The following is a 24520-nucleotide window of genomic DNA, read 5'->3' as shown; positions in this document are numbered from 1 at the left end:
GGGAGGGGGCCACTGCTCCACCTCCCGGCTCTTGAAACCTGACAGAGGCATGGGGAAGGCAGAAAACGGATGGCAGAGGTGATGGAACGTAGACTAAGACGAAGAGGAGGCCACGAGGAGCAATGCCACTGAATGAAAAACCAAAAGAGCATCATGTCCACCTGCTCCTTCCTCCTTGAACACTGGCTGCCGCTCTGCCCCTGGGGCATCTCCCTGAGGGGCCTTCAGTGCCCTTAAGGAACTGAGCAGCCCTGGAGGCCTCCTCTCTGCTCTCTCTCTTGATCAGGCCCACCACCCTGCTGTTTGAGAACACGGATACAAAATGAATTACATCTTTATTCTCACTAGCCTCTAACTGAAACCTAGCCTTTCCTTATAACATGAACGGAAGCAAACAAACAGTTGTAAACAGGAGTACCCGTTCCTTGGACACCAAGAGACATCGCCGTGTTTTCGTGGCACAGGAACTCTCATTGCTCCTTCGAGGTTGTGGTCATTGTTAATGACCTATCGCTAGATCATCACTAGATCTTGTTATTTAACACATTTGTAAAGGAGCACTTGTGTTACATCACAAATTTTTAAAAAATATTTAAGTGAATATATTTCAATATATTTGGTTTCCTTTGTAACCCTGTCTTTTTCTTTATGTACAGAAAACATGATCTGAGGAGGGATTCATAGGCAGTACCAGTTGCCAAGTGGTCCATGGAACTACAAAGGCCAGGAGTGTTTGCTGCAGATCCTTTGGTAGCCCAGGCCAGCTAGTACATCCCTTACCCTTCAAATGGGGTCACACTGCCTGCTCCCCTTCTTATCCTTCCGCCTTTCCTAACATCCTTCCTTTTCCCTGTGAAGCTCCAGGCCACCAAGAGCAAAGCCCTCGCCATCCTCTCCTGAAATCTGTCTGAAATAAATCCCAGTCTGAAATAAATAGATCTGTTAAATTAACATTCTCGGACTCCAAGGAGAGGAGACATGGAGGCCTCAGGAAGCATTTTTAAAATTAAGATTTTCACCACTTTCAGAAGAATGAGGGGGTAGGGATACAGCCAACCCACACCCCAGGCATTTCCTACCTGTCATACCAACTAAACGTAATGCTACTCAGAAATGAGGCTGTGAATGATGGATTCTGCAAGACAAAGAGACAAAAAAAAAAAAAAAATCAAAAAGTAAATCAACCCGAAACAGGGACTTTGTGGGACTCTAAAATCGGAAAGTGATTTTTCTAGATAAAATGTTATGCGATAAAGCAGACTTAAGACTGAAGTAGACTGGACAACATAAGTTTATCTGGAGACCCTAAAGTCTTACCAGTAAAAATCAGATTTTCTGGCATAGATAGATGAATGCATTATCCATGCTAAAGATTGGCGGGTCAATATAAAAGTATTTCCAGACTCATAAAAGAGTATTTCCATACACTAGCCACTTTTGGTCTCTTTAAGCCATTAATGATCCACACAGCTATATTCTGGGCTCGAGGGACCCCCCCCCCCAAAAAGGCCTAGGGCATCTCGAAGTTACACGTGTCAAAATACCATCTAATGAAATAATACATGAGATTGGCATATTTAGAGTCTCACATTTGAGGAGGCATCTTTTTCTGAAAATGCTGAAAGGATCAGGATCAGGATCTGTAGTGCATAGCAGATGAAAAACAGGCAGGAATAGGCCAGGTTAAAATTGCTGCCCTATGGGGGAAGAGGAAAAAACAACAAAACAAAACAAAAAAACAGAGAAAATGAGCCTTTTCCCAGATTAAGTCTAAATGGCCCACATAGGTCAATGCTTGTGCTTAAAGCCTATCATCAAATCTCCTAAACATACTTCTATCCCAGAGTCCAACTGACCGTATGCCATTCACTCTGACTTAGAAGTTGCTCACCACACTACCTCCTCAAGTAACCCTCTCTTCCCTCCTTACCTTTAAGAGTGTCCGGATCAGAGTCTGAAATTGGAAAACGCCACAGAGTACTGAGAGAATCCAGAATAGGGAGAGGAACCAAGAATCCTTCTGTATGCACCATCGCCTGCTGTGTTGGATCAGCAAAACCAGGAGCTAAAGAGAAATTCACATCAAGTTCTGAAAAATACGGTCACCAAGGATGAGAGGAAAGAAAGATGCCAGAGACAGGGAAAGAATGGTGGGTTAGTGGAGGAGACGGTTAGAACTAATCAGGCCAAGCAGAAAACACACAAATGCCAAGTTATAGACTTCCTCCCTGATATAATCCAACCTCCTCTTTTAGGGTGTCCATGCTTTCCCTGGGACCCCCTTCCTCACCCCATATCCCCTCCGCACTTGGATGGGGAGTTAGCCACAAACACAGAGGGTCACTTCTGCATATAATGGAGTTGGTTGGGGAGCCAAAAATCTTTCCAAGACCCAAGGAAGTGAATCTCATGCTGCAGTAGTCCACTTGGGAGGGAGTTTCTGCAGGACAAGTATAAGCTGTCTATGGGATTTTCTAATAATATCAAACCAGGCAATAAAAAAATAACCTTGCCTTGTAACATCTCACTTAAATATAATTAAATGTTGGTTTCCTAGACTCAGTGGTGAGCTTGTAAACTAGCGTTCTGAAAACAAAGCCATGATTAGTATCATCTGTTAATTTCTGTGGTATAGATAATACCACTGTGGTGGATTTCAGGCCCCAACAAGCTGTCACTAAGCACAGTGTTAGGAAGAGATGCACACGCAAAGGCTGACCATTGTCCTACGGGGATACAGGCCCATAGATACTAGGCATTCTGATTTTTCAAGGAGGTTTAGAAATCCAAATAATTATGCAGCATCTTTTCCGTTGAAAAGCATAGCAACTTAGTAGCAAGATGGTGGAGGTGTGCAGACTGAAATGACATCAGGTCACAGGAGTTCAGCTAGATAGTTATCAAACCATTCCAAACACCTACAAACTCAATAGGAGATAAGCAATTCTTGGAACAGAAAATCGACCACTTTCTGAAAGGTAGGACGTGTGGAGAAGTGAATCCAAAGTGATGGGAAGATAGACCTATGGGGAGGGGCTGGCTCTCAGCAAGCAGCGGAGCAATGGAGCACAAAATCAGAACTTTCAGAAGTCTGTTCCATTGAGGGACATCATCCAGAGGCTAAGCAGGGGTGGAGTCCTCATAGGGACAGTGTGGTCTCAGGTCCTGAGGGGTCACAGAAAGACTGGGGATATCTGAGTGTGGCAGAGCTCACAGGTATCAGAGCAGGGAAGCCAGCTTCAGAGACGGAGACAAGGAGTGAGCTCTCAGCTCGCAGTTACCTTAAACTATGATCCATGGCACAGTTGGGCCACTGACCCCACAAGTGGCAGATCCACAGAGATCCCCCTCCTTCCTTCTGAGAGAAGCAGCCAGGAATGCACTGCAGGAGTTAGCAGGTTTGGTAACTCCAAATGCACCAGGGACAGAAATCCTCAGTCATAGGCCGGGAGAACTCAGAGCATGGCCAGAGACCAGGGAGACAGGAGTGATTGACCCCTTTTCTCTGAGGGCACACTGAGGAGTGGGGCCCTGAGCTCATGGCTCCTCCAGGCCAGAGACCGGGAGGCCGCCATTTTCATTCCTGTCCTCCAGAGCACTAAGGAAAGCCTTCAGGGAACAAAAGCTCCCAAGAGTGAACCTGAGCAGATTACTCAGCCTGGCCCTGGCAAGGGTAGTACAATTCCACCTTGGGCAAAGACATTTGAGAATCATGATGATTAGTAAGAATATCCAGCCAAAGATCAAAGATCAATGATCAACGAGAAGAGTGGAACTCCAGAGCTAGGGGAAACCAACACATAGAATTCATGGCTTTTCCCCCTTGATCCTTTAGTCTTGCAAAGTTAAATTATATTAATTTTTTTCTTATTCTGTTTTTTTGACTTTTCCTCTTTCTTCTTTTAACATTTTTTATTTTTATTTATTTATTTTTTTTTAAACATTTTATTTATTTATTTGACAGAGAGAGATCACAAGTAGGCAGAGAGGCAGGCAGAGAGAGAGGAGGAAGCAGGCTCCCCGCTGAGCAGAGAGCCCGATGTGGGACTGGATCCCAGGACCCTGAGATCATGACTTGAGCTGAAGGCAGCGGCTTAACCCACTGAGCCACCCAGGCGCCCTTCTTTTAACATTTTTTAACTAGTCTATCTTAACAATACCTTCTTTAAAAAATCTTTTTAAACCTTCATTGTTATAGTCATATTTTACCCCTTCATTGTATTTAGCCTTATTTTTTATATACATATAGTTTTTATTCTTTAAAATTTGGGGATATGATTTCTTCTAATAGATCAAAATATACCCTAAATCTAGCACATGGCTTTGTTCTAGTCTCTACCCTGAGCACATTCTCTTTTTCTTTTTCCAACCAGCAATTCCTTTTTTAGAAATCTATTTAAATTTTCATCTATACAGTCATATTCCTTGCCTTCATCATGTTTACTCTTATATTTGTGTATATATGTATGTTTTTATTTCTTTAAAATTTTGGGAGGTAGTTTCTTCTAAGAGACCAGAATACATCCAAAATCAAGTGGGTGGCTCTGTTATATTCACCAGTCATATATAAATATATATCAGAATGGGTTAAAAAAAAAAAAGACTACCCATATGTTATCTACAAGAAACTCATTTTAGACCCAAAGACACCTCCAGATTTAAAGTGAGGGGGTGGAAAACAATTTATCATGCCAATGGACATCAAAAGAAAGCTGGGGTGGCAATCCTTATATCAGATCAATTAGATTTTAAGCCAAAGACTATAATAAGAGATGAGGAAGGACACTATATCACACTCAAAGGGTCTGTACAACAAAAAGATCTAACAATTTTAAATATCTATGCCCCTAACATGGGAGCAGCCAATTATATAAACCAATTGATAACAAAAATCAAAGAAACACGTTGACAATAATACAGTAATAGTAGGATACTTTAACACCCCTCACTGAAATGGACAGATCATTCAAGCAAAAGATCAACAAGGAATTAAAGGCTTTAAAGGACACACTGGACCAGATGGACATCACAGATATATTCAGAACATATCATCCCAAGTCAACAGGATACACATTCTTCTCTACTGCACGTGGAACATTCTCCAGAATAGATCACATCCTGGGTCATAAATCAGGTCTCAACTGGTACCAAAAGATTGGGATCATTCCATGCATATTTTCAGACCACAATGCTCTGAAGCTAGAACTCAATCACAAGAGGAAAGTTGGAAAGAACTCAAATACATGGAGGCTAAAGAGTATCCTACTACAGATTGAATGGGTCAACCGGGAAATTAAAGAAGAATTAAAAAAAAATCATGGAAACAAATGATAATGAAAACCCAACTCTTCAAAATCTATGGGACACAACAAAGGCAGTCCTGAGAGGAAAATATGTAGCAATACAAGACTTTCTCAAGAAACAAGGAAGTTCTCCAATATTCAATCTAAGCCTCCACATAAAGGAGCTGGGGAAAGAACAGCAAAGAAAGCCTAAACCCAGCAGGAGAAGAGAAATAATAAAGATCAGAGCAAAAGCAATGAAATAGAAACCAAAAGAATAGAACAAGTCAATGAAACTAGGAGCTGGTTCTTGGAAAGAATTAATAATATTGATAAACCCCTGGCCAGACTTATCAAAAAGAAAAGGGAAAAGACTCAAGTAAATAAAATTATGAATGAAAGAGGAGCGATCACAACCAACACCAAAGAAATACAAACAATTATAAGAACATATTATGAGCAACTATACACCAGTAAATTTGACAATCTGGAAGAAATGGCTGCATTCCTAGAGACCAAATTTGAACCAAATTGAACCAGGAAGAAATAGAAAACCTTAACAGACCCATAACCAGTAGGGAGATTGAAGCAGTCGTCAAAAAAAATCTCCCAAGAAACAAGAGCCCAGGGCCAGACAGCTTCCCAGGGGAATTCTACCAAACATTTAAAGAATTAATACTTATTCTCCTGAAATGGTTCCAAAAAATAGAAATGTAAGGAAAACTTCCAAACTCTATGAGGCCAGCATTACCTTGATCCCAAAACCAGACAGACACCATCAAAAAGAATTACAGGCCAATATCCTTGATGAATACAGATGAGAAAATTCTCACCAAAATACTAGCCAATAGGATCCAACAGTACATTAAAAGGATTATTCACCACAACCAAGTGGGATTTATTCCAGGGCTGCAAGGTTGGTACAACATCTGGAAATCAATCAATGTGATACAATACATTAATAAAAGAAAGAACAAGAACCATATGATACTCATTAGATGCTGTAAAAGCATTAGACAAAGTACAGCATCCTTTCTTGATCAAAACTCTTCAAAATGTAGGGATAGAGGGTACATACCTCAATATCATCAAAGCCATTTATGAGAAAACCACAGCAAATATCATTCTCAATGAGGAAAAACAGAGCTTTTCCCCTAAGGTCAGGAACACAGCAGGGATGTCCACTATCACCACTGCTAGCCTCAGCAATCAGACAACAGAAAGAAATAAAAGGCATCCGAATCAGCAAAGAAGTCATCAAACTCTCTTTCTTTGAAGATGATATGGTACTTTGTGGAAAACCCAAAGACTCCAGGAATTCAGTGAAGTGTTAGGATATAAAATCAATGCACAGAAATTAGTGGCATTTCTATACACTAACAGCAAGACAGAAGAAAGAGAAATAAGGAGTCCATCTCATTTACAATTGCATCCAAAACCACAAGATACCTAGAAATAAAACTAACTAAAGAGGCAAAGAATCTGTACTCAGAAAACTATAAAGTACTCATGAAAGAAATTGAGGAAGACACAAAAAAATGGAAAAGTGTTCCATGCTCATGGATTGGAAGAACAAATATTGTGAAAATGTCTATGCTACCTAAAGCAATGTACACTTTTAGTGCAATCCCCATTAAAACACCATCCATTTTTTGAAAGAAATGGAACAATTAATCCTAAAATTTATATGGAACCAGAAAAGACCCTGAATAGTGAGAGGAGTGTTGTAAAAGAAAGCCAAAGTTGGTGGCACCACAATTCCTGACTTCAAGCTCTATTACAAAGCTGTCATCATCAAGACAGTATGGTACTGACACAAAAACAGACACATAGATCAATGGAACAGAATAGAGAGCCCAGAAATGGACCCTCAACTCTATGGTCAACTCATCTTTGACAAAGCAGGAAAAGAATGTCCATTGGAAAAAAGACAGTCTCGTCAACAAATGGTGTTGGGAAAATTGGACAGCCACATGCAGAAGAATGAAACTGGACCATTTTCTTAGACCACACTCTAAAATAGACTCAAAAGGATGAAAGATCTCAATGTGAGACAGGAATCCACCAATATCCTTGAGGAGAACACAAGCAACAACCTCTTTGACCTCAGCCACAGCCACTTCTTCCTAAAAACATCACCAAAGGCAAGGGAAGCAAGAGCAAAAATGAACTACTGGGACTTCATCAAGATAAAAAGCTTTTGCACAGCAAAGGAAATAGTCAACAAAACCAAAAGACAACCTACAGAATGGGAGAAGATATTTGCAAATGTCTTAACAGATAAAGGGCTAGTATCCAAAATCCATAAATAACTTAACAAACCCAACACCCAAAGAACAAATAATCCAATCAAGAGATGGGCAGAGGACATGAACAGACATTCCTGCAAAGAAGACATGCAGATGGCCAACAGACACATGAAAAAGTGCTCCACATTACTCAGCATCAAGGAAATACAAATCAAAACCACAATGAGATACCACCTCACACCAGTCAGAATGGCTAAAATTAACAGGTCAGGAAACGACAGATGTTGGCAAGGATGTGGAGAAAGGAGAACCCTCCTACACTGTTGGTGGGAATGCAAGCTGGTGCGACCACTCTGGAAAACAGCATGGAGGTTCCTCAAAAACTTGAAAATAGAGCTACCCTATGACCCAGCAATTGCACTACTGTGTATTTACCCTAAAGATACAAATGTAGTGATCCAAAGGGGCATATGCACTCAAATGTTTATAGCAGCAATGTCCACAATAGCCAAACTATGGAAAGAACCTAGATGTGTATCAACAGATGAATGGATAAAGAAGATGTGATTATATATATATATATATATATATATATATATTCCCTTGTTTTATATATAAAACAATGGAATGCTATGCAGCCATCAAAAGAAATGAAATCTTGCCATTTGCAATGATGCGGAGGGTATTATGCTGAGCGAAATAAGTCAGCCAGAGAAAGATAATTATATGATCTCTCTGATAAGAGGAATTTGAGAGGCAGAGTGGGGGGCTTGGAGGTAGGGAAGAAAAAATGAAACAAGATGGATTGGGAGGGAGACAACACATAAGAGACTCTTAATCTCACAAAACAAACTGAGGGTTACTGGGGGGTATGGAGAGGGTAGTTGGGTTATGGACATTGGGGAGGGTATGTGCTATGGTGAGTGCTGTGAACTGTGTAAGCCTGATGATTCACAGACCTGCACCCCTTGGGCAAATAATATATGTTAATAAAAATAATTTAGAAGTGGTGGGGGATGGGAGGTTGGGGGAATTAGAGAGGGTATTAGAGAGGGCACAGATTGAATGGAGCACTGGATGTGGTACAAAAAACAATGAATCCTGTTATGCTGAAAATAAATAAATAAAAAATAAATAAAATGTTTTAAATCTTAAAAAAAAAAAGAAAGAAAAGAGGGTGCCTGGGTAGCTCAGTGGGTTAAGCCTCAGCCTTCACCTCAGGCCATGATCTCAGGGTCCTGGGATTGAGGACTGCATCGGGCTCTCTGCTCAGCAGGGAGCCTGCTTCCCTATCTCTCTTTGCCTGCCTCTCTGCCTACTTGTGATTTCTCTATCAAATAAATAAAAAATTCTTAAAAAAAAAAAAAAGAAAAGGCATAGCAACTAATTTAGTTGTTTTTAAAACATTATGCAGGCCTCTCCCAAAAACAAGCCCACAGGAGAGAGAGCAGTTTCTGTTATCAAGCTTATACAAACAACTCTAGACTCCATGATCCACTGATGAGTCATTAGTCAATTTAAGAATAATAGTTCCAGCATTTAGAAAAGTCTTTTAATATCAAGAAACTTGGCTTTCACGTGTGTATATATATATTTGTTTGTTTTTACTTTCCAAATACTGTTTATTTCACAGAAGCCTGGAGGCCAGGGAAAGGGCATGTGAGTGTTTGGGACACCAAGCCTAGGAGTGCATGTTGACAACGGTGACATACAGGGCCACAGAGTGCTGTCCAGCTGCCCAGGGAACAGAGGTGGATGAAGGTCTCCATGACAAAGGCCTCATAGACTAAGGACAGTAGGAGCACTGCTGGCTGAAAAGTGCGGTATGGGTTGTAGTGTGTTATCACCTAGACCTGGGCAAATGAGATGATGTAATGGACCAGCCTGATATTGGAGTCCATGCTCTTCTGGATGTACTTCCAGTCAAACTCAATGCTCTGGGCTCCAACTCAGATGAGAAGGAGCGGGACATAATGAGCGTGGCCATAGCCCAGCCCAAGGCAGCAACCATGATCCTGTACTCCCCCTTGCATACATTCCAGGACATGACAAAGTTTAGATGTATCTGGTCTGCCACATTCACGATGACCTTCATGACATCCTAATGAAGTCACAGATGCTGCCTTCCCAGGTGGGAAAAAAACATGGCCTTAGAAGGAAAAAAACCATGGCCAGGAAGAACATCTTGCACAGCTGCATAAACAGGTAGGTGACCCTGGCCTGTGCACATGTCCAGAAGGCATTTTACTCAGGTGACAGCGCTTGTAGGTGATGAAGTAGGGGAAGTAGACCAGGGTGAAGCCATTCCAGAAGTGGTCATGGTGCTGACCTTCTGGGCCCACCAGAGTGTGGGTCTCTGCCTTGGCCAGCCTGGCACCCACCCATGTATAATCATTAGATGGAAGGATAGGAGGGCATAAGATACATATCTTAGGCATTAAAGCTAGTATTTATGCTAGGGAGAAGCATCCAAAAGTTAGTATTAAAAAGAATATACAAAACTAAATTTTGATTCAGTCCATTATAACCACATTTTGCCTCATCATAGGCCCCTCAAAAAAGATAAATGAAATTAGACTTAATTTTATTCCAAAAGAGTACATTTCAACTAGATAGCTATGAATAAGAAGAAGATAAACAGGGCAGGAATGGAGGTAGGACTTACCCATGTACCCAGGTAAAGGCTTGGATTGGTATATCTAATGGCAGGGACTGTGGCTTGTCCAGAGTCTTCTGTTAGTACAAGGGCCAGCTCTATGGCTGCTAGAATAAGAAGAAAGCCAACAAGCACCTGAGAAGGAAAAAGACCACTGTTAAGAGGATATCATGCTTTAGAATAGAATGGTTCCTGATAACAGATAATAAAGATGGTATGCACAGATTCAGAGAATACAAGAAATACTTCTGGCATCAATGAATACCAAGCAATAGACTGTAGTTCAAGCAATGGAATGAAGTTTACTGTAGGCCAGGATAGGTTTTTGAGGAATGCTGAGTGTGATGGTTTTAAACTATGTTCACAAGTTCTTTGATATTCTTCCCTTCAAAAAGGAGATCTTGGTACCTGTTCCCTTGAATGTGAACTTAACTTCATGATTCAATTCTAAAGAACAGAATATGGTAGAAGCTCATAAAAAACAATATGGCTTCCTCCTCTTTCTCAGATCACCCACTTCACTTCAGGGAAAGCTCCTAGTGCCATCGGGAGGACACTCAAGTAGCTTTATGGAGAGATCCACTTGGTAAATAATGGAGGCCTCTTGTCAACAGCCACGTGAGTGAGTCATCTTAGACTTAGTTGCTCCAGCCCCGGTCAAAACTTCAGATGACCTTAGTCTCTAGGGTATCAGTTAGCATATCAGTTGCAATGTCGTGAGAGACCCTGGAGCAGAACCCAGGTAAGCGGCTCCCAAATTACTGATCCATAGAAAATGTGAGAAAAAACGTGCTTTTTAAAAAATTGCTAAGTTTTGGAATAATTTTTTATACAACAATAGGTAACTAAAAAAATAGATTTAAAGAGGGAGCCCCCTTGCCCTAATTGGGATTTCCAGTTTCCTTGGTCCTATTCCCTTTCCTTGGTTTTTATTCCCAGCCTCTTCCCCAGACAAGATTTGAAGTTAATGTTGCAAACAGTTTTGACTATGTCACCCTAGGAGGAATACAAGCAAATCAATATTTGTCCTATGAGCTCATAAGACATGCTGTACATCATATTATTCTAAAGAATCACCCCCGCCCATCAGGACGAAAAATTACTACATCCGCAGAGGAGGTCTACCAGAATCATAGCCCTCAAAATGAGGGTCTTTCGGACCATCTCCCCTACCCTCATCTCTTCAACTCCCACCCATCTGTCCCTATTCACTCCCATGTATCATTCATCCCAACTGGTTCAGGCAGAAGTACTGAGCTGCTTAAAATGAAAACCAACCAACGGGGGACATGAATGCATCTATAGTAGGATAGTAGGACTTGTGTGGTTATTTAGCAAGGCATAAAGTCAAAGACACGTTAATGAAGGGAATGCATTTCTCAAGTACATAATACACTATATTGTGCTTTCTCACATGAGACAGGCTTTTTTCTGGAAAAAAAAATAACAGCTTTTGACGTGGTAAGATACGTTTGCCTTTAGGTAAATTGGGTATAAAAATGAGCAAGGTGGAGGGACACCTGGGTGGTTCAGCAGGTTCAGCAGGTTAAGCCTCTGCCTTCGGCTCAGGTCATGATCTCAGGGTCCTGGAATCGAACCCCCATGGGGCTCTCTGCTCAGCAGGGAGCCTGCTTCCCCTCTCTCTCTCTCTCTCTCTGCTTTCCTCTCTGCCTACTTGTGATCGCTCTCTGTCAAATAAATAAGTAAAAAATCTTTTTTAAAAAATGAGCAAGGTGGAGCTAGAGAACCTAGTCAAGGAGGATTTGAGGAGAATAGGTGAAGAGAATACTAACCAGCTACCCAGGCCAAGGAAAAAGAGCAGGTCTTGCCACAGGCTTGCACTTAAATTCTTACACATTGATTAGAGATATACTGAGCAACCCATATCAAAAAGAACAACTTACATTATAAAGCAGTCCTAGAAAACATTTCAAGATAAGAACCAACAATCCAGTGTAAAAGGCATAAGGTGGAAAGTTTAAAGAAAAAATGTGGCTTTTAAAGACAGGAAAAGATGCTTAATGTGATAATTAGTGCAATTTCAAATTATAATGATATACCACTTCTTATTTAACTGCTTAGCAAATATCAGAAAGTTTGATAAAAAGTTGGTGAGACTGAGGAAAAACCTCTATGGAGGATAATTTTCACTATTTCAAAATTTTGAGTCCATATACTCTTCACCCAGTAACTTCATTTCTAGGAACTTATGCTACAGACACACAGGGGAACAAGGTTTTTTTTTGTTGTTGTTTTGGGTTTTTTGTTTTGTTTTGTTTTGTTTTGTTTTTGCAGCATTGCCTATGATGGCAGAAGGTTAAAAACCACCTAAATTTCTGTCACATAAGGCACATAAGTTATGATACATCCAAATAACAGCACTATGAGTGGACATTAGAAAGCAGATTTTTATGTGCTAAAATGGAGGGATCAAGACATGGAGATTAACACAAGACACTAACATTTGTATAAAGAAAAGTAGGCATTTTTATAAGCATGGCTTATCTCTGAAAGGATATCCAAGGAACTAGGGTCAGTGGTTGCTAATTCAGACAAGAATGAGTGACTAGAATACCATGTACCTTTTGTAAATTTTGAGTTGTAATCCTGATTTACTCAAATGATTAATGTTAAATATAGTGGAATACTACTCAGCCATCCAAAAATGAAATCTTGCCATTGCAATGACATAGATTAAACTAAAGGATATTATGTTAAATGAAATAAGTCAGGGAAAGGCAATTACATGATCTCACTCATATGTGGAATTTAAGAAAAAAAAAAACACAACACAGAGGGTCATAGGGGAAGAGAGGAAAAAATAAAACAAGACAAAACCAGAGAGGTAGACAAAGCATAAGAGACTCTTAATCATAGGAAACAAACTCGGGCTTGCTGGAGGAGAGGTACGTGGAGGGATGGGGTAATTGGGTGATAGACATTAAGGAGGGCAAGTGACATAATGAGCACTGGGTGTTATATAAGACTGATGAATCACTGACCTCTACCTCTGAAACCAATGATACATTATATGTTAATTGAATTTAAATAAAAAAAGTATACTTGGAAAAAAGTTAAATACAGTAAAATGCCCGTTTTAAAAAATGAGCAAGTGGTATGAACAGACAGTTTACAAATATGCTCAACAAATTAAAAAACATCATTTGTGGGCGCCTGGCTGGCTAAGTTGTTAAGCCTCTGCCTTCGGCTCAGGTCATGATCCTAGGGTCCTGGGATTGAGCTCCACATCAGGCTCCCTGCTTGGTGGGAAGCTTGCTTCTACCTCTCCCACTCCCCCTGCTTGTGTTCCCTTTCTCGCTGTTTCTGTCAAAAAAATAAACAAAATCTTAAACACACACACACACACACACACACACACCCACTAGTTGCATTAGTCCTTTAAGAAATACAAAGTAAACCAAAAGGATGCCATTTTACACATAAAATAAAAATATGTTAGACCCAGTGCTGGCAAAGGAGCAGAGACAAATTCTAACACACCTTAGGTGAGAATGTAAATCAGCAAAATGCTTCCTAGTTTATAAAAATTTTCCCATGTTTCAAAAGCCTTAACCACTCATATGCCTTGATATAATAATTCTACCTAGGAAGCTATTCTAAGGAAATACAATGAATTTCAGACAAATACTTGTGCACAGAATCTTAACTGGAATCTCCGTTTTAGCAGTGAATTATTTATAACATCTAAAATAACCCAGAACAATGGTGGAAAGGAATTAATGCTGCAAGAGTAGTTAAAGCAAGTTATGGTATCCTCATGTGATGAACGATTCTGGGGCTGGTAGAAGGCAGAGGAGGGTCAGTAATGTTTCCTCCATACTGAGAAGCTGCTTTCAAATGCAAAACTGCTGCAAGCCACTCTAGACCATTGGCAGTTTTACTCAGTTAACTTACCCACAGGGATAATCATGGAGGAGGACGGACACGCAACAGAGGGCACTATGCAGCTGTTTTCCACAGCCATCCAGATCTTAATCTCCAGCTTTCATAGAGCAAGGGTCATGCTGGTGAGGTTACAACACAGTTATCTAAAGTGGTACTATCTGTGCACCAGAATGGCTCTCTACTAGTTATCTAAAGTACCCAGAGGGGAGAACAAATGGAGGGCCTGATATGGAGTCAGTGTCTGCGCTCCTACACTCCGTCCCCAACGTCTTTATGGCTCGCACCATCTATGCACAGCACTCTTCACGATGACCCCAGAGCCAGATTGCAAGAGGTGACTTGCATTTCTGGGTCACACCAGCATTGCAAACAGCAACGCAAGGTCCCTCCGGGCCCAGGAAAGAGGTCCTTTCCTCAGACCCAACAGATGAAGCAACTGTGAATTTCAGCCCAAGAGGTAGCCCATGACAGGAAGACATTTCCTGATGCACCAGGAGGGAACATCAGCTGTGCTAAGCCCGTGAGACTAAAGGCTTTCCGGGCAATAGACATGGCAGATCTTATTCCAGCAATAACCCAATAGTTGTTTCCGCCCCCAGGAGCCAGTGGCACCCCTGGCTTTTCATCATTCGTCATTCCGGAGAGATACAGGTGACAACCACTCTGGCTTCTTCCTATTGAAAAGGGGTGTAGATCAGAATTTGAAGAATGAGAAACAGCCTTACAAATCCAATTAAAGATATTCCCTGGTGGTAAGATGAGCCCCCTCACCCTGCATGGAGCCATTATTTGGAGCTTTCATGGGTAGCCAAGTCAAATACTTGCTATTAACTCCTCTGCGATGCTTATGGATTTGGGTTACTTCCTCTCTTCCCCCCAATCTCCTGAACCTGCCAGATAAGTAAGAAAGGTCACTTACTTAGTAAGTAAGTGACCTTCCTTACTTAATCACTTACTAAGTAAGTGACCTTCCTTACTTAATCACTTACTTACTAAGTAAGTGACCTTCCTTACTTATCTGGCAAGGCTCCCAGGAATCCTATATGGAATGTAACAGGCTGGTTCCCGCCCCGCTCCTCCAATGGCGTTCATTGGCTCCATCGTCGTCAGTGTTTTCAGGCTGTCTGGTCATATCTGAGTCTATGTAGGTCCCTCTCAGATAGGACACTCTTGTCAAGGCCTTGGTAATACAACCAATCATTCCAATGGTGTCGTGTTATAAGGAAAATATTCTTCTTCTTCTTTTTTTTTTTAAGATTTTATTTATTTGCCAGAGAGAGAAAGAGAGAAAGAGAACACAAGCTGGCAGAGAGGCAGGCAGAGGCAACAAGAAAAGCAGGCTCCCTGCTGAGCAAGGAGCCTGAGGGACTCGATTCCAGGACACAGGGATCATGACCTGAGCCAAAGGCAGTGGCTTAACCAACTGAGCCACCCAGGCGTCCCAGGAAAACATTCCTACTGAACTTCTGCTAATAAGAAGAACTGATTTCCCTTTGGACAGATTCTCCTAGTTTCACTTAAGTCAGCCCCATGGCAGCCACACTAGTACTGGGTTAATAGGGACTAGGAAAGACACTAAGGTCCTGCACTCCTCCCTCAGGGTCTTTCAGTCTCTCAGTGTCCCACAGTCCTAACTCCCAAGCTGCCACCCCCTCTCTCGGCCCTTTGGCTTGAAGTGGCTCCTTAGCACCACTAGTTTAGCTGCAGAATATTCCCGCAGTCACTTTCTGGCTAGCAGGAATTTCTTCTCGGTCATCCCCAGTACATTGTATTGTTTTTGAGTGACTACAGTATGGACAATTTGGAAAAAACAAAAACCCCTGTGAAATGGTGGAAATGAATCCGGTAACCCACCGAAGAGGATGAATAGTCTTGCATTTTAACAGCTTATGGAAAACTTGGGACACCTGGGTGGCTCAGACTCCTAATTTCGGCTCAGGTCATCATCTCAGGGTCATGAGACAGACCTGGAGCCTGCTTAAGATTCCCTCTCCCTTACCCTCTGCCCCTCTCCCTCCTCAAGAAAAAATAAATAAAAGCTTATGGAAAACTCCATTTCAAATGGTTCAGAAATGTCAAGTACTATAAGCTGGTATTTAAGAGGAGTGTATGTATCATTTATGTTTTTAATTTTGTAAAATAAAGATTTATATTAACCACACACATAAAAAGTCTTTGTCTTTTTTTTTTTTTCTCAGATTTGTCTTTTAATTCAAAGTACACCACATGAAAAAGTCTTTGTCTTAATCAAAGAGGAGTCCTTACCGCAGGGATCTCAAGATTTAGGGGCCCAATTCTCTCAAGATAGAATAGTTCTGCCCCGCATCAGTCTCCCTGCTCAGTCGGAAGCCTGCTTCTCCCTCTCCCACTCCCCCTGCTTGTGTTCCCTCTCTCACTGTCTCTCTGTCAATTAAATAAATTTTAAAAATAAATTTATTAAAAATAAAGATACAGTAGTTCTCCCTTCAGTGCATGCTAGTCTGTGCCTGTGCACCTGCACCATCCTAATTTCTAACCATTCCTTCTGACGCTTAATTGTTTCAAACATAATGTCTGTATTAGAAGCACATGTGGCTCATTTATCCTTTTCCAAAGCCAATGCATCTGTGGTCTTTTAGGATTTTCTCACCTGTTACCCACCCTCATTCCGTGGACTATTGTAGGCACAAATCAATGGCCAAGCAACTCATGCCACAGTAACTCATGCACGGTCTCTTCCCCACTCCCTTGTGAACAGGATAGCGGACACTCCCTAGGACATCCCCTGCCCCCTCCAGCCCCACACCACCGAGAAGGGCAAGGTCATTAGACCAGAAAAGTTTTAGAAGTCAAAAAGCAAACATGCTTTTTTTGGTATAGTCATAGTCGTTGCTGTGTTTGTAGCTCCCCTCCCAGATTCACCCCCATCCTCGTCCTTCAAGCCTGGAGTGGTAACCGTTGGCTGCTAAGCTCCAGGTTCCCTTGTAAATACAACCTTCTCACATCCTATTTGGCCTCAGCCGCCAGTTTCTTGTGACTGATGGTAGAGTTCCCTACTCAAAGCTATTCTCTTCTTCCTAATAGAACCCCTCCCCTTTTTTGTAAAATATCTACTCCATTCAGCTCAGCCATGTGCTCAGGTGGAAGCTGGACCCATCTCCAACCCCATGAAGTGAGTTAAAACCAGTCATGATGGTCCCATTCTCCTGGCCTGTAACTGCCTGGATCATAGGCAGGCAACACTATTCTGGCCGAAGAGAACTAGGGAACAGCTAGGGGGGAACTTGTTTCTGGGGACTCTAGGAAACGTTGTTCTCACTGATCAAAGTGATACATAGATCCAGAATATGTAAAGAGCTCTTCACAAGTCAACAATAAAAAAACCACAGGTGGGGTGCCTGGGTAGCTCAGTGGGTTAAAGCCTCTGCCTTCAGCTCAGGCAAGTCATGATTCCAGGGTCCTGGGATGGAGCCACGCATTGGGCTCTCTGCTCGGCAGGGAGCCTGCTCCCCCCCCCCGCCCCCGCCTGCCCCTAGGCCTACTTGTGATCTCTGTCAAATAAATAAATTTTTAAAAATCGTTTAAAAAATTAAATAAAAATAAAAAAACCACAGGTAACCCAATTAAAAAATAGTCAGAGGGTTTATTTAAAGAATAGGTTTTTTCCTAAGAAGGTATACAAATGGCCAAAAAGCATGCAAAAAGATGCTCAACGTCATTAGTCAAAACCATAGTAAGCTCTTTGCACCAACTAGGATCGCTATAACTGAAAAGATTAACCATGACAAGTACTGGTGAGAATGAGTATTAGAACCCCCATACACTGCTTGCAGGAATTTAAAGGAGACAGCCACTTTGGAAAACAGCTTGTCATTTCCTCAAAATATCAAACGTAGAGCTACCATATGACTTAGCAATTCTACTCATAAGTATATACTTATTCTAATACTTAAACTAAGTATAAAAGTATATAATACTTATACTAAGTATGTAAGTATAATACTTATACTAAGAAAATTGAAAATCCATGTCCATCCCAAATAAACATGATGTATCTATAATATTGTATTATTTAGCCATAAAAGGGAATGAAATATTGATAAATACTACCACACAGATGAACCTTGAATATATAATACTGAATGAAAGAAGCCAGACACAAAAGGCTATTGTATTACTGCATTTAGATATGAACTATCCAGTCTAGACATAGAGACAGACAGCAGGTTTGAGATTTCCAATGGATAAGAGGAGGAGGACACAGGGAAGTGACGGTTTAATGGATACAAAGTTTCCACTTGGGGTGATGGAAAATCCTGGAACTGGATAGCAGTCATGGTTGCAGAACATTGTGAATGTATTTAGCACTACTGCATCTTACACTTCAAGTTGGATGAAATGGTCAATTTCATGTTCTCTGTATTTTATAAAAAAAAAAAAGGAGTGAAGTACTGATTCATGCCATTACATATATAAAGCTTGAAAATAGGGACATCTTGGTGTCTCAGTCAGTCAAGTGTCTGTCTTCTGCTCATGTCATGATCTCAAGGTCCTGGGATCCAGACCTACATCAGGCTTCCTGTTCAGTGAGGAGTCTGCTTCTCCCTCTCCCTATGCCCCTTCCCCCATTTGTGCTCCCTCTCCCTCATAAATAAAAATCTTAAAAAAAAAAAAAAAGAAGATGAGGAAAACTTGAAAACATTTTGCTATGTTAAATAAGTCAGGTGCTGAAGGCTACATCGTATATAATTCCATTATATGAAATGTTCTGAAAAGACAAAGCCATAGACAGAAAGTAGATTAGTAGTTGCTAGGGCTTAGGGGAGAGGGATGGAGGGGGAAGGGAATGGGTTGTTACTGCCCAATAGGAACTGAGTTTCTTTTTGGAGTAATGAAGCTATTCTGGAATTGGACAGAGGTGATGGTCACACATTTTTGTGAGTCTACTAAAAACCACTGAATTGTACACTTTAAACAGGTGTGTTTTATGGTATGTAGACTATATATCAATAAAGCTATTTTTAAAGGGATCTATAGGAGCACCTGCTGTCTTTATCTGCCTTTGGACACTGACTTGAGGGTGTGATTCCTGGAGCCGCTGCAGCCACCTTGTCATCATGTGCTAGTTTAATAACTGGCTTGAGATGCTGAGCTGATGAGGAAATGAAAATAATCAGCTATCTGCTGAGGCTGTTGAGCTTCTAAAGTAATAAGTCCTGGGGCTGCACTGCCTCTGGTCTTCTTGTTATGTAAGAAAATCAGTTCCTCATCACCTCAGCTAACAGGTGTGACTTGCCAGTGAGATCTTCCACTGACAGAAATCTATTCCTTATAGTCAGCATCAGCTGAGAGTAAGACTGGGAATAAGGACAGAAATCAGAGTCTTAATGGAAGCCCTGTGCACAGAACTGGTACGGTTAGGCCAGTCATTTCTTTGTTTTTCCCACTTCCAACCCATCATCACAAATCTACTGAAACTCTACTTGCCACAACCACTCCAATCAGGCTGAAACAGAAGTAATTCTCTGAAACAGAATGCTCTCCTGAGGAGGAATGAGAAGATAGTGAGTGTCTTGGTGCCCCAGAGGAAACTAGTTTTCATATGGCATGCAGTAAGGGTGGAGAAGTCCAGCCTGGCCTCCTGCTCTTGGGAGAAGCCATAGTTCCACACACTTGTCCAGGACTCAGAGCTCAAAAGCAGTCCTCCCCTCAAGGAGAGGCCACCCGGGGGGAGATGTCTTACAGATTGGCAGAGGGGTCTGCTCCCATCACATATATTCATTAACTTAGTCCTTTGCTTATAAATGCAAAAAAAACAGTAATAACCATCAGAAGGTGGAGAAAAACCAATACTAGCAAAGAAGATGGCCAAGATAATTACACAGAACAACTGATTCTGGGATAAAACAAACAAATTATTAAATGAACAGAAGATACTTCTAAATTATTTTTAAAATTAATGTCTTAGGAGAGACCTGAGAAGACATTGCATCCATTAATAGGTTGATTTTTTTTAGTGTATTCTGAAATTAAGAATAATTCTTAGAAATCAAACCCATGATTACAAAAATAAAGGCTCTTTAGGATGACTGAAAGAAAAGAAATTAGGGAATATCTCAGAACATAGGTGAAAAGAGAAAAACAAATTTTAAAAAGAGAGAAGTTGAGAAGGAAAATAAACTCAGTGTCCAAAACCAACCTAAAAGAAGTTCTGAAGAGATGGAATTTCAAAATTGGAGGAAAGGAAGTAAAAAGAGATAAGAAAGACATCAGTCTTTAGGTTGAAAGCATCAAACCCACTGAATGAGAAAAGACCCATGTAAACAGACTCATTAAATTTCAAGACATCAAGGAAAAAAAGAGGATAAAGCCTTCTACAGAAGATAACCCAGTAGCACAGGATGTTGGGAAGCAATATGACAACATCTTTGGAGTTTAAAAAAATGTGTTTGAAGCTAGCATTCCATATCCAGATGACATTTGCAGAAAGCAAGGACTTTGAGACTTTATTTACTGTTGCTCTCTCTGAAAATTTTATTTGAGGCTCTTCTTCAGATCCAAGAACTGGGGGAGGGGGCACAAATTCTCTCATTTTACACAAAGGGGTATCAAGATGTCGAGTATAAAACTGATGGCAGATCATCTTTAGGAATAAGGGTAACCAACAGAAGAACTGAAAGCAATCATACAAAATTAAAAGACAGAAAGAGAAGAAGAAAAGGAAGGTGAGGGTAGGGCCAATGAACTGAATTCCTTGTCTTGCATGGAGGGCAGAAATAGATCTTTTTTAAAGGTGATAGATCAAGAAATACAGGTATAAACACATTATTTACAGATATAGAGGTAACTATTAAAATAATTTTAAATGAAGGTCTCTGGAGAATGGTACTAGGAGATAGAAGGGTAAGAAATAGACTTTAACTTTTCATTTTGTGTTTCTTGGCTCTTTTTTCTTTCTTTTTTAAGAGAGTGGCAGGAAACATACCAAAATGTTAATAGGAGTGTATCAGGATGATAACAATGGTCAATGGATTTAATTTGCTTCCTATTTCCCTAGAGTTTCCAAACTTTCTATAATAATCTTGCATTATTTTTTTTAAAGACTGTATTTATTTGACAGAGAGAGAGAGAGAGAGAGAGAGAGCGTGCACAAGTCGGGGAGCAGGAGCCAGAGGCAGAAGGAGAAGCAAACTTCCTGTGGAGCAGGGAGCCGGATATGGGGCCTGATCCCAGGACACTAGAACCATGATCTGAGCCAAAGGCAGACACTTAACCAACTGAGCCACCCAGGCACTCAACCATGCATTACTTTTATAATCAGAAACATGCACACACTTTTATTAAATAGGATCAGGGAAATATTATGGTTTCCCTGAAATAATCCTTGTCTTTGATCTCTGATTTATTGGAGGAGCTTCAAGTGCACATGGAATTTACTAAACTTCTTAAGGAAATATAATCTCATTGGTATTAAAAAAAAGAGAAGAGTTCTTTGGCCATATTTAATATCTCTCCATCTCTGCAAGGTCCTCTTTTTCTCAGAGCTTTATGAATGATAGTCACTCTGGTTGAATCTTCTATCCATTGTAGAGGGTCTATTTCTATCACTTCGCTGGCAGATTAGTATCTAACTTCAGCATCAATATTTTCAGGCAATATGACCCCCAGCAGTCTATTCTATTTTCAGAAAGTCAGTATTATTAGAAAGTCCTTCAATATACTTAGCCAAAGTAGGCTTCCCTGGAATAACCTCCACCCACTTAATCTTGATCCTGCTCTCTGAAACTCTGCTGAACAGAACAGGCTCACAATCTTCTATGTTATATTCTGCAATCACTAAAGATGATTTCCACATTTCACTGGCTCAACACCAAGTCTATTTTTGCCACACATCTTCCTTCCTCTAACCTCAGCACTTCCACAACCTCTAGAACCAAATTCCTTTTTCGTTTCCCTGGGATTGAGCTCATTCATTCATTCATTCATTCATGTATTTTGTGATTCAGTTCATTCAGTTACCTACTGTGCATCAGGTCCTTTCTGTAAGGATGCATCTTTAAACAAACAAACTTGTAGAATCTCTCACTTTGGTCAAGCAAATGGACTTAGTTCAGACAAGTATAGACAGTTCAGGAAAGTCGGAGAGAAATAGCCCAAAAGCAGGAAATGGAGAAATAAAATCAAGTTGAGGAGTGAGCCCAAAAGAAGGTTCTCATAGAAGTAAAGTTTTACTATGTGAGGAGTTATACTTCTACTTTTAAAGAAGAGACCAATTATTTTGAAAATTTTAAGAGGCAGCTAATTTGTGCTTGTTACTCTCAGGGTAGAGGGCAAAAAATAAGTATAAATTAGGAATGCGGCTCGTGAGACTATGAGCAAGGATGAGTGGATGGATTATTAGCTATGAAAAAAAAGTCAATATATTTATTTTCTTTTTTTTCTATAAAGATTTGTATTTATAAAAGTTAGACAAAATGTATTATACCCACATAATAGAATGTAAGTTAGGCATAAAATGGGAAAGAAGTACTGATATATACTATGATATGGATGAACCTTGAAAATCTTACACTAAGTGAAAGAAGCCAACCATAAAAGGCCATATAGTATTATAAGATTCCATTTATGAAATCTCTGAAATAGGGAAACTAGAGATAGCAAGTAGGTTAGTGGTTGCTTAGGACTAAGGAGGATGTGGAGATAGGAGGTTTGTTTCCTAGAACAGCTTTAGAAAAGCTGATTATGTTGATGTTCTAAACTGTTCTAAAGCTGATTATGGTGATGGTTGTATATATCAGTATGCTAAAAATTATATTTAAATGGGTGAATTGAGTCTCCAAAGGCAAGGGAAACTAAAGCAAAAATGAACTATTGGGACTTCATCAAGATGAAAAGCTTTTTTACAAAGGAAACAATTTCAAGAAAACCAAAGGAAAACCTACCGAATGGGAGAAGATACTTGCAAATGTCTTATCAGACAAAGAGCTAGTATCCAAAATCTATAAATAATAACAAAGCCAACACCCAAAGAACAAATAATCCAGTCAAGAAATGGGCAGAAGACATGAACAGACATTTCTCCAAAGAAGACATACAAATGGCCAACAGACAAATGAAAAAAATGCTCAACATCCCTCAGCCCAACAGACAAATGAAAAAAATGCTCAACATCCCTCAGCATCAGGGAAATGCAAATCAAAACCACAATGAGATACCACGTCATACCAGTCAGAATGGCTAAAATTAACAAGTCAGGAGACAACAGATGTTTTTGAGGATGTGGAGAAAGGGGAATCCTCTTACGCTACTGGTGTAATGCAAACTGGTACAGCCATTCTGGAAAACAGTATAGAGGTTCCTCAAAAAGTAAAAAATAGAACTACCTATTGTACTACTAGGTATTTACCAAAAAGATATAAATGCTGTGATCCTAAGGGGCACCTTCACCCCAATGTTTATAGCAGCAATGTCCACAATAGCCAAACTATGGAAAGAGCTCAGATGTCCACCAATAGATGAATGAATAAAGAAGATGTCACACACACACACACACACACACACACACACTGGAATATTTCTCAGCCATCAAAAAATGAAATCCTACCATTTGTGATAATGTGGATGGAACTAGGGGATATTATGCTAAGTGAAATAAGTCAATCAGAGAAAGCCAATTATCATATGATTTCACTCATTATGTGGATTTGAAGAAACAAAACAGAGAATCAGAGGGGAAGGGGGGGAAATAAAATAAGACAAAATCAGAGAGGGAGAAAAACCGTAAGAAACAAATTGAGGGATGCTGGAGGGGAGGGAGGTGGGGAGATGGGGACTGGGGGATGGGCATTCAGGAGAGCATGTGATGTAATGTGTACCAAGTGTTATATATAACTGATGAATTCCTGAACTCTGCCTCTGAAACTAATAATACACTATATGTTAATTAATTGAATTTAAAATTTAACTTAATTTAATTTAAAAAATAAATGGGTGAATTGCATGGTATGTGAATTATATCTCAATAAAGCTGTTTTTTTTTTTTTAAGATTTTATTTAATTCTTTGACAGAGAGAGAGAGATCACAAGTAGGCAAAGAGGCAGACAGGGGGGAGGGGGAAGTAGGCTCCCCGCTGAGCAGAGAGCCCGATATGGGCCTCGATTCTAGGACTCTGAGATCATTACCTGAGCCGAAGGTAGAGGCTTAACCCATTGAGTCACCCAGGTGCCCTAAAGCTGTTTTTTTTTTTTTAAGTTAGAAGTTCTTATAGTTAATTAAGTACTATGATTAAGTACTGTGATACTGATTTATTCATTACCCAGCCTTTTCTCGGAAGTCTCTAACTCATTCGCAAGGGTATTAAAGCATGTTGTTCAATGTTCAGAATCTAACACATTCTTGACTCCACTTCTACTTCTAGAATATGTTTAATATTAACATTTAACAAATT

At 40.3% G+C, this 24520-nt stretch overlaps 1 protein-coding gene and 1 pseudogene across 4 annotated transcripts in view; both read right to left on the bottom strand.

Annotated features, from left to right (window-relative positions):
• Nucleotides 1-24520, bottom strand: part of ABCC2 (ATP binding cassette subfamily C member 2) — a 75738-nt gene that overhangs the window by 48039 nt on the left and 3179 nt on the right. For all 3 annotated transcript variants that reach the window (XM_082722269.1, XM_082722270.1, XM_082722271.1), the window contains exons 3-6: nucleotides 10197-10322; nucleotides 1931-2065; nucleotides 1590-1697; nucleotides 1080-1135 (exon numbers count right to left, since the gene is read on the bottom strand). In XM_082722269.1, the coding sequence (XP_082578395.1) occupies nucleotides 1080-1135; nucleotides 1590-1697; nucleotides 1931-2065; nucleotides 10197-10322 (425 nt within the window). The remainder of the gene's footprint in view (nucleotides 1-1079; nucleotides 1136-1589; nucleotides 1698-1930; nucleotides 2066-10196; nucleotides 10323-24520) is intronic.
• Nucleotides 9154-9969, bottom strand: LOC309858757 (BOS complex subunit TMEM147 pseudogene; annotated as a pseudogene). The gene has a single exon. The product of its transcript is annotated as a BOS complex subunit TMEM147 pseudogene (transcript).

Source organism: Mustela nivalis, assembly GCF_964662115.1.
Source record: "Mustela nivalis genome assembly, chromosome: 2".
Classification (NCBI taxonomy): Eukaryota; Metazoa; Chordata; class Mammalia; order Carnivora; family Mustelidae; genus Mustela; species Mustela nivalis.
Note: the sequence above shows the minus strand (reverse complement) of the source record. Positions and strands in the feature narration are given on the sequence as shown.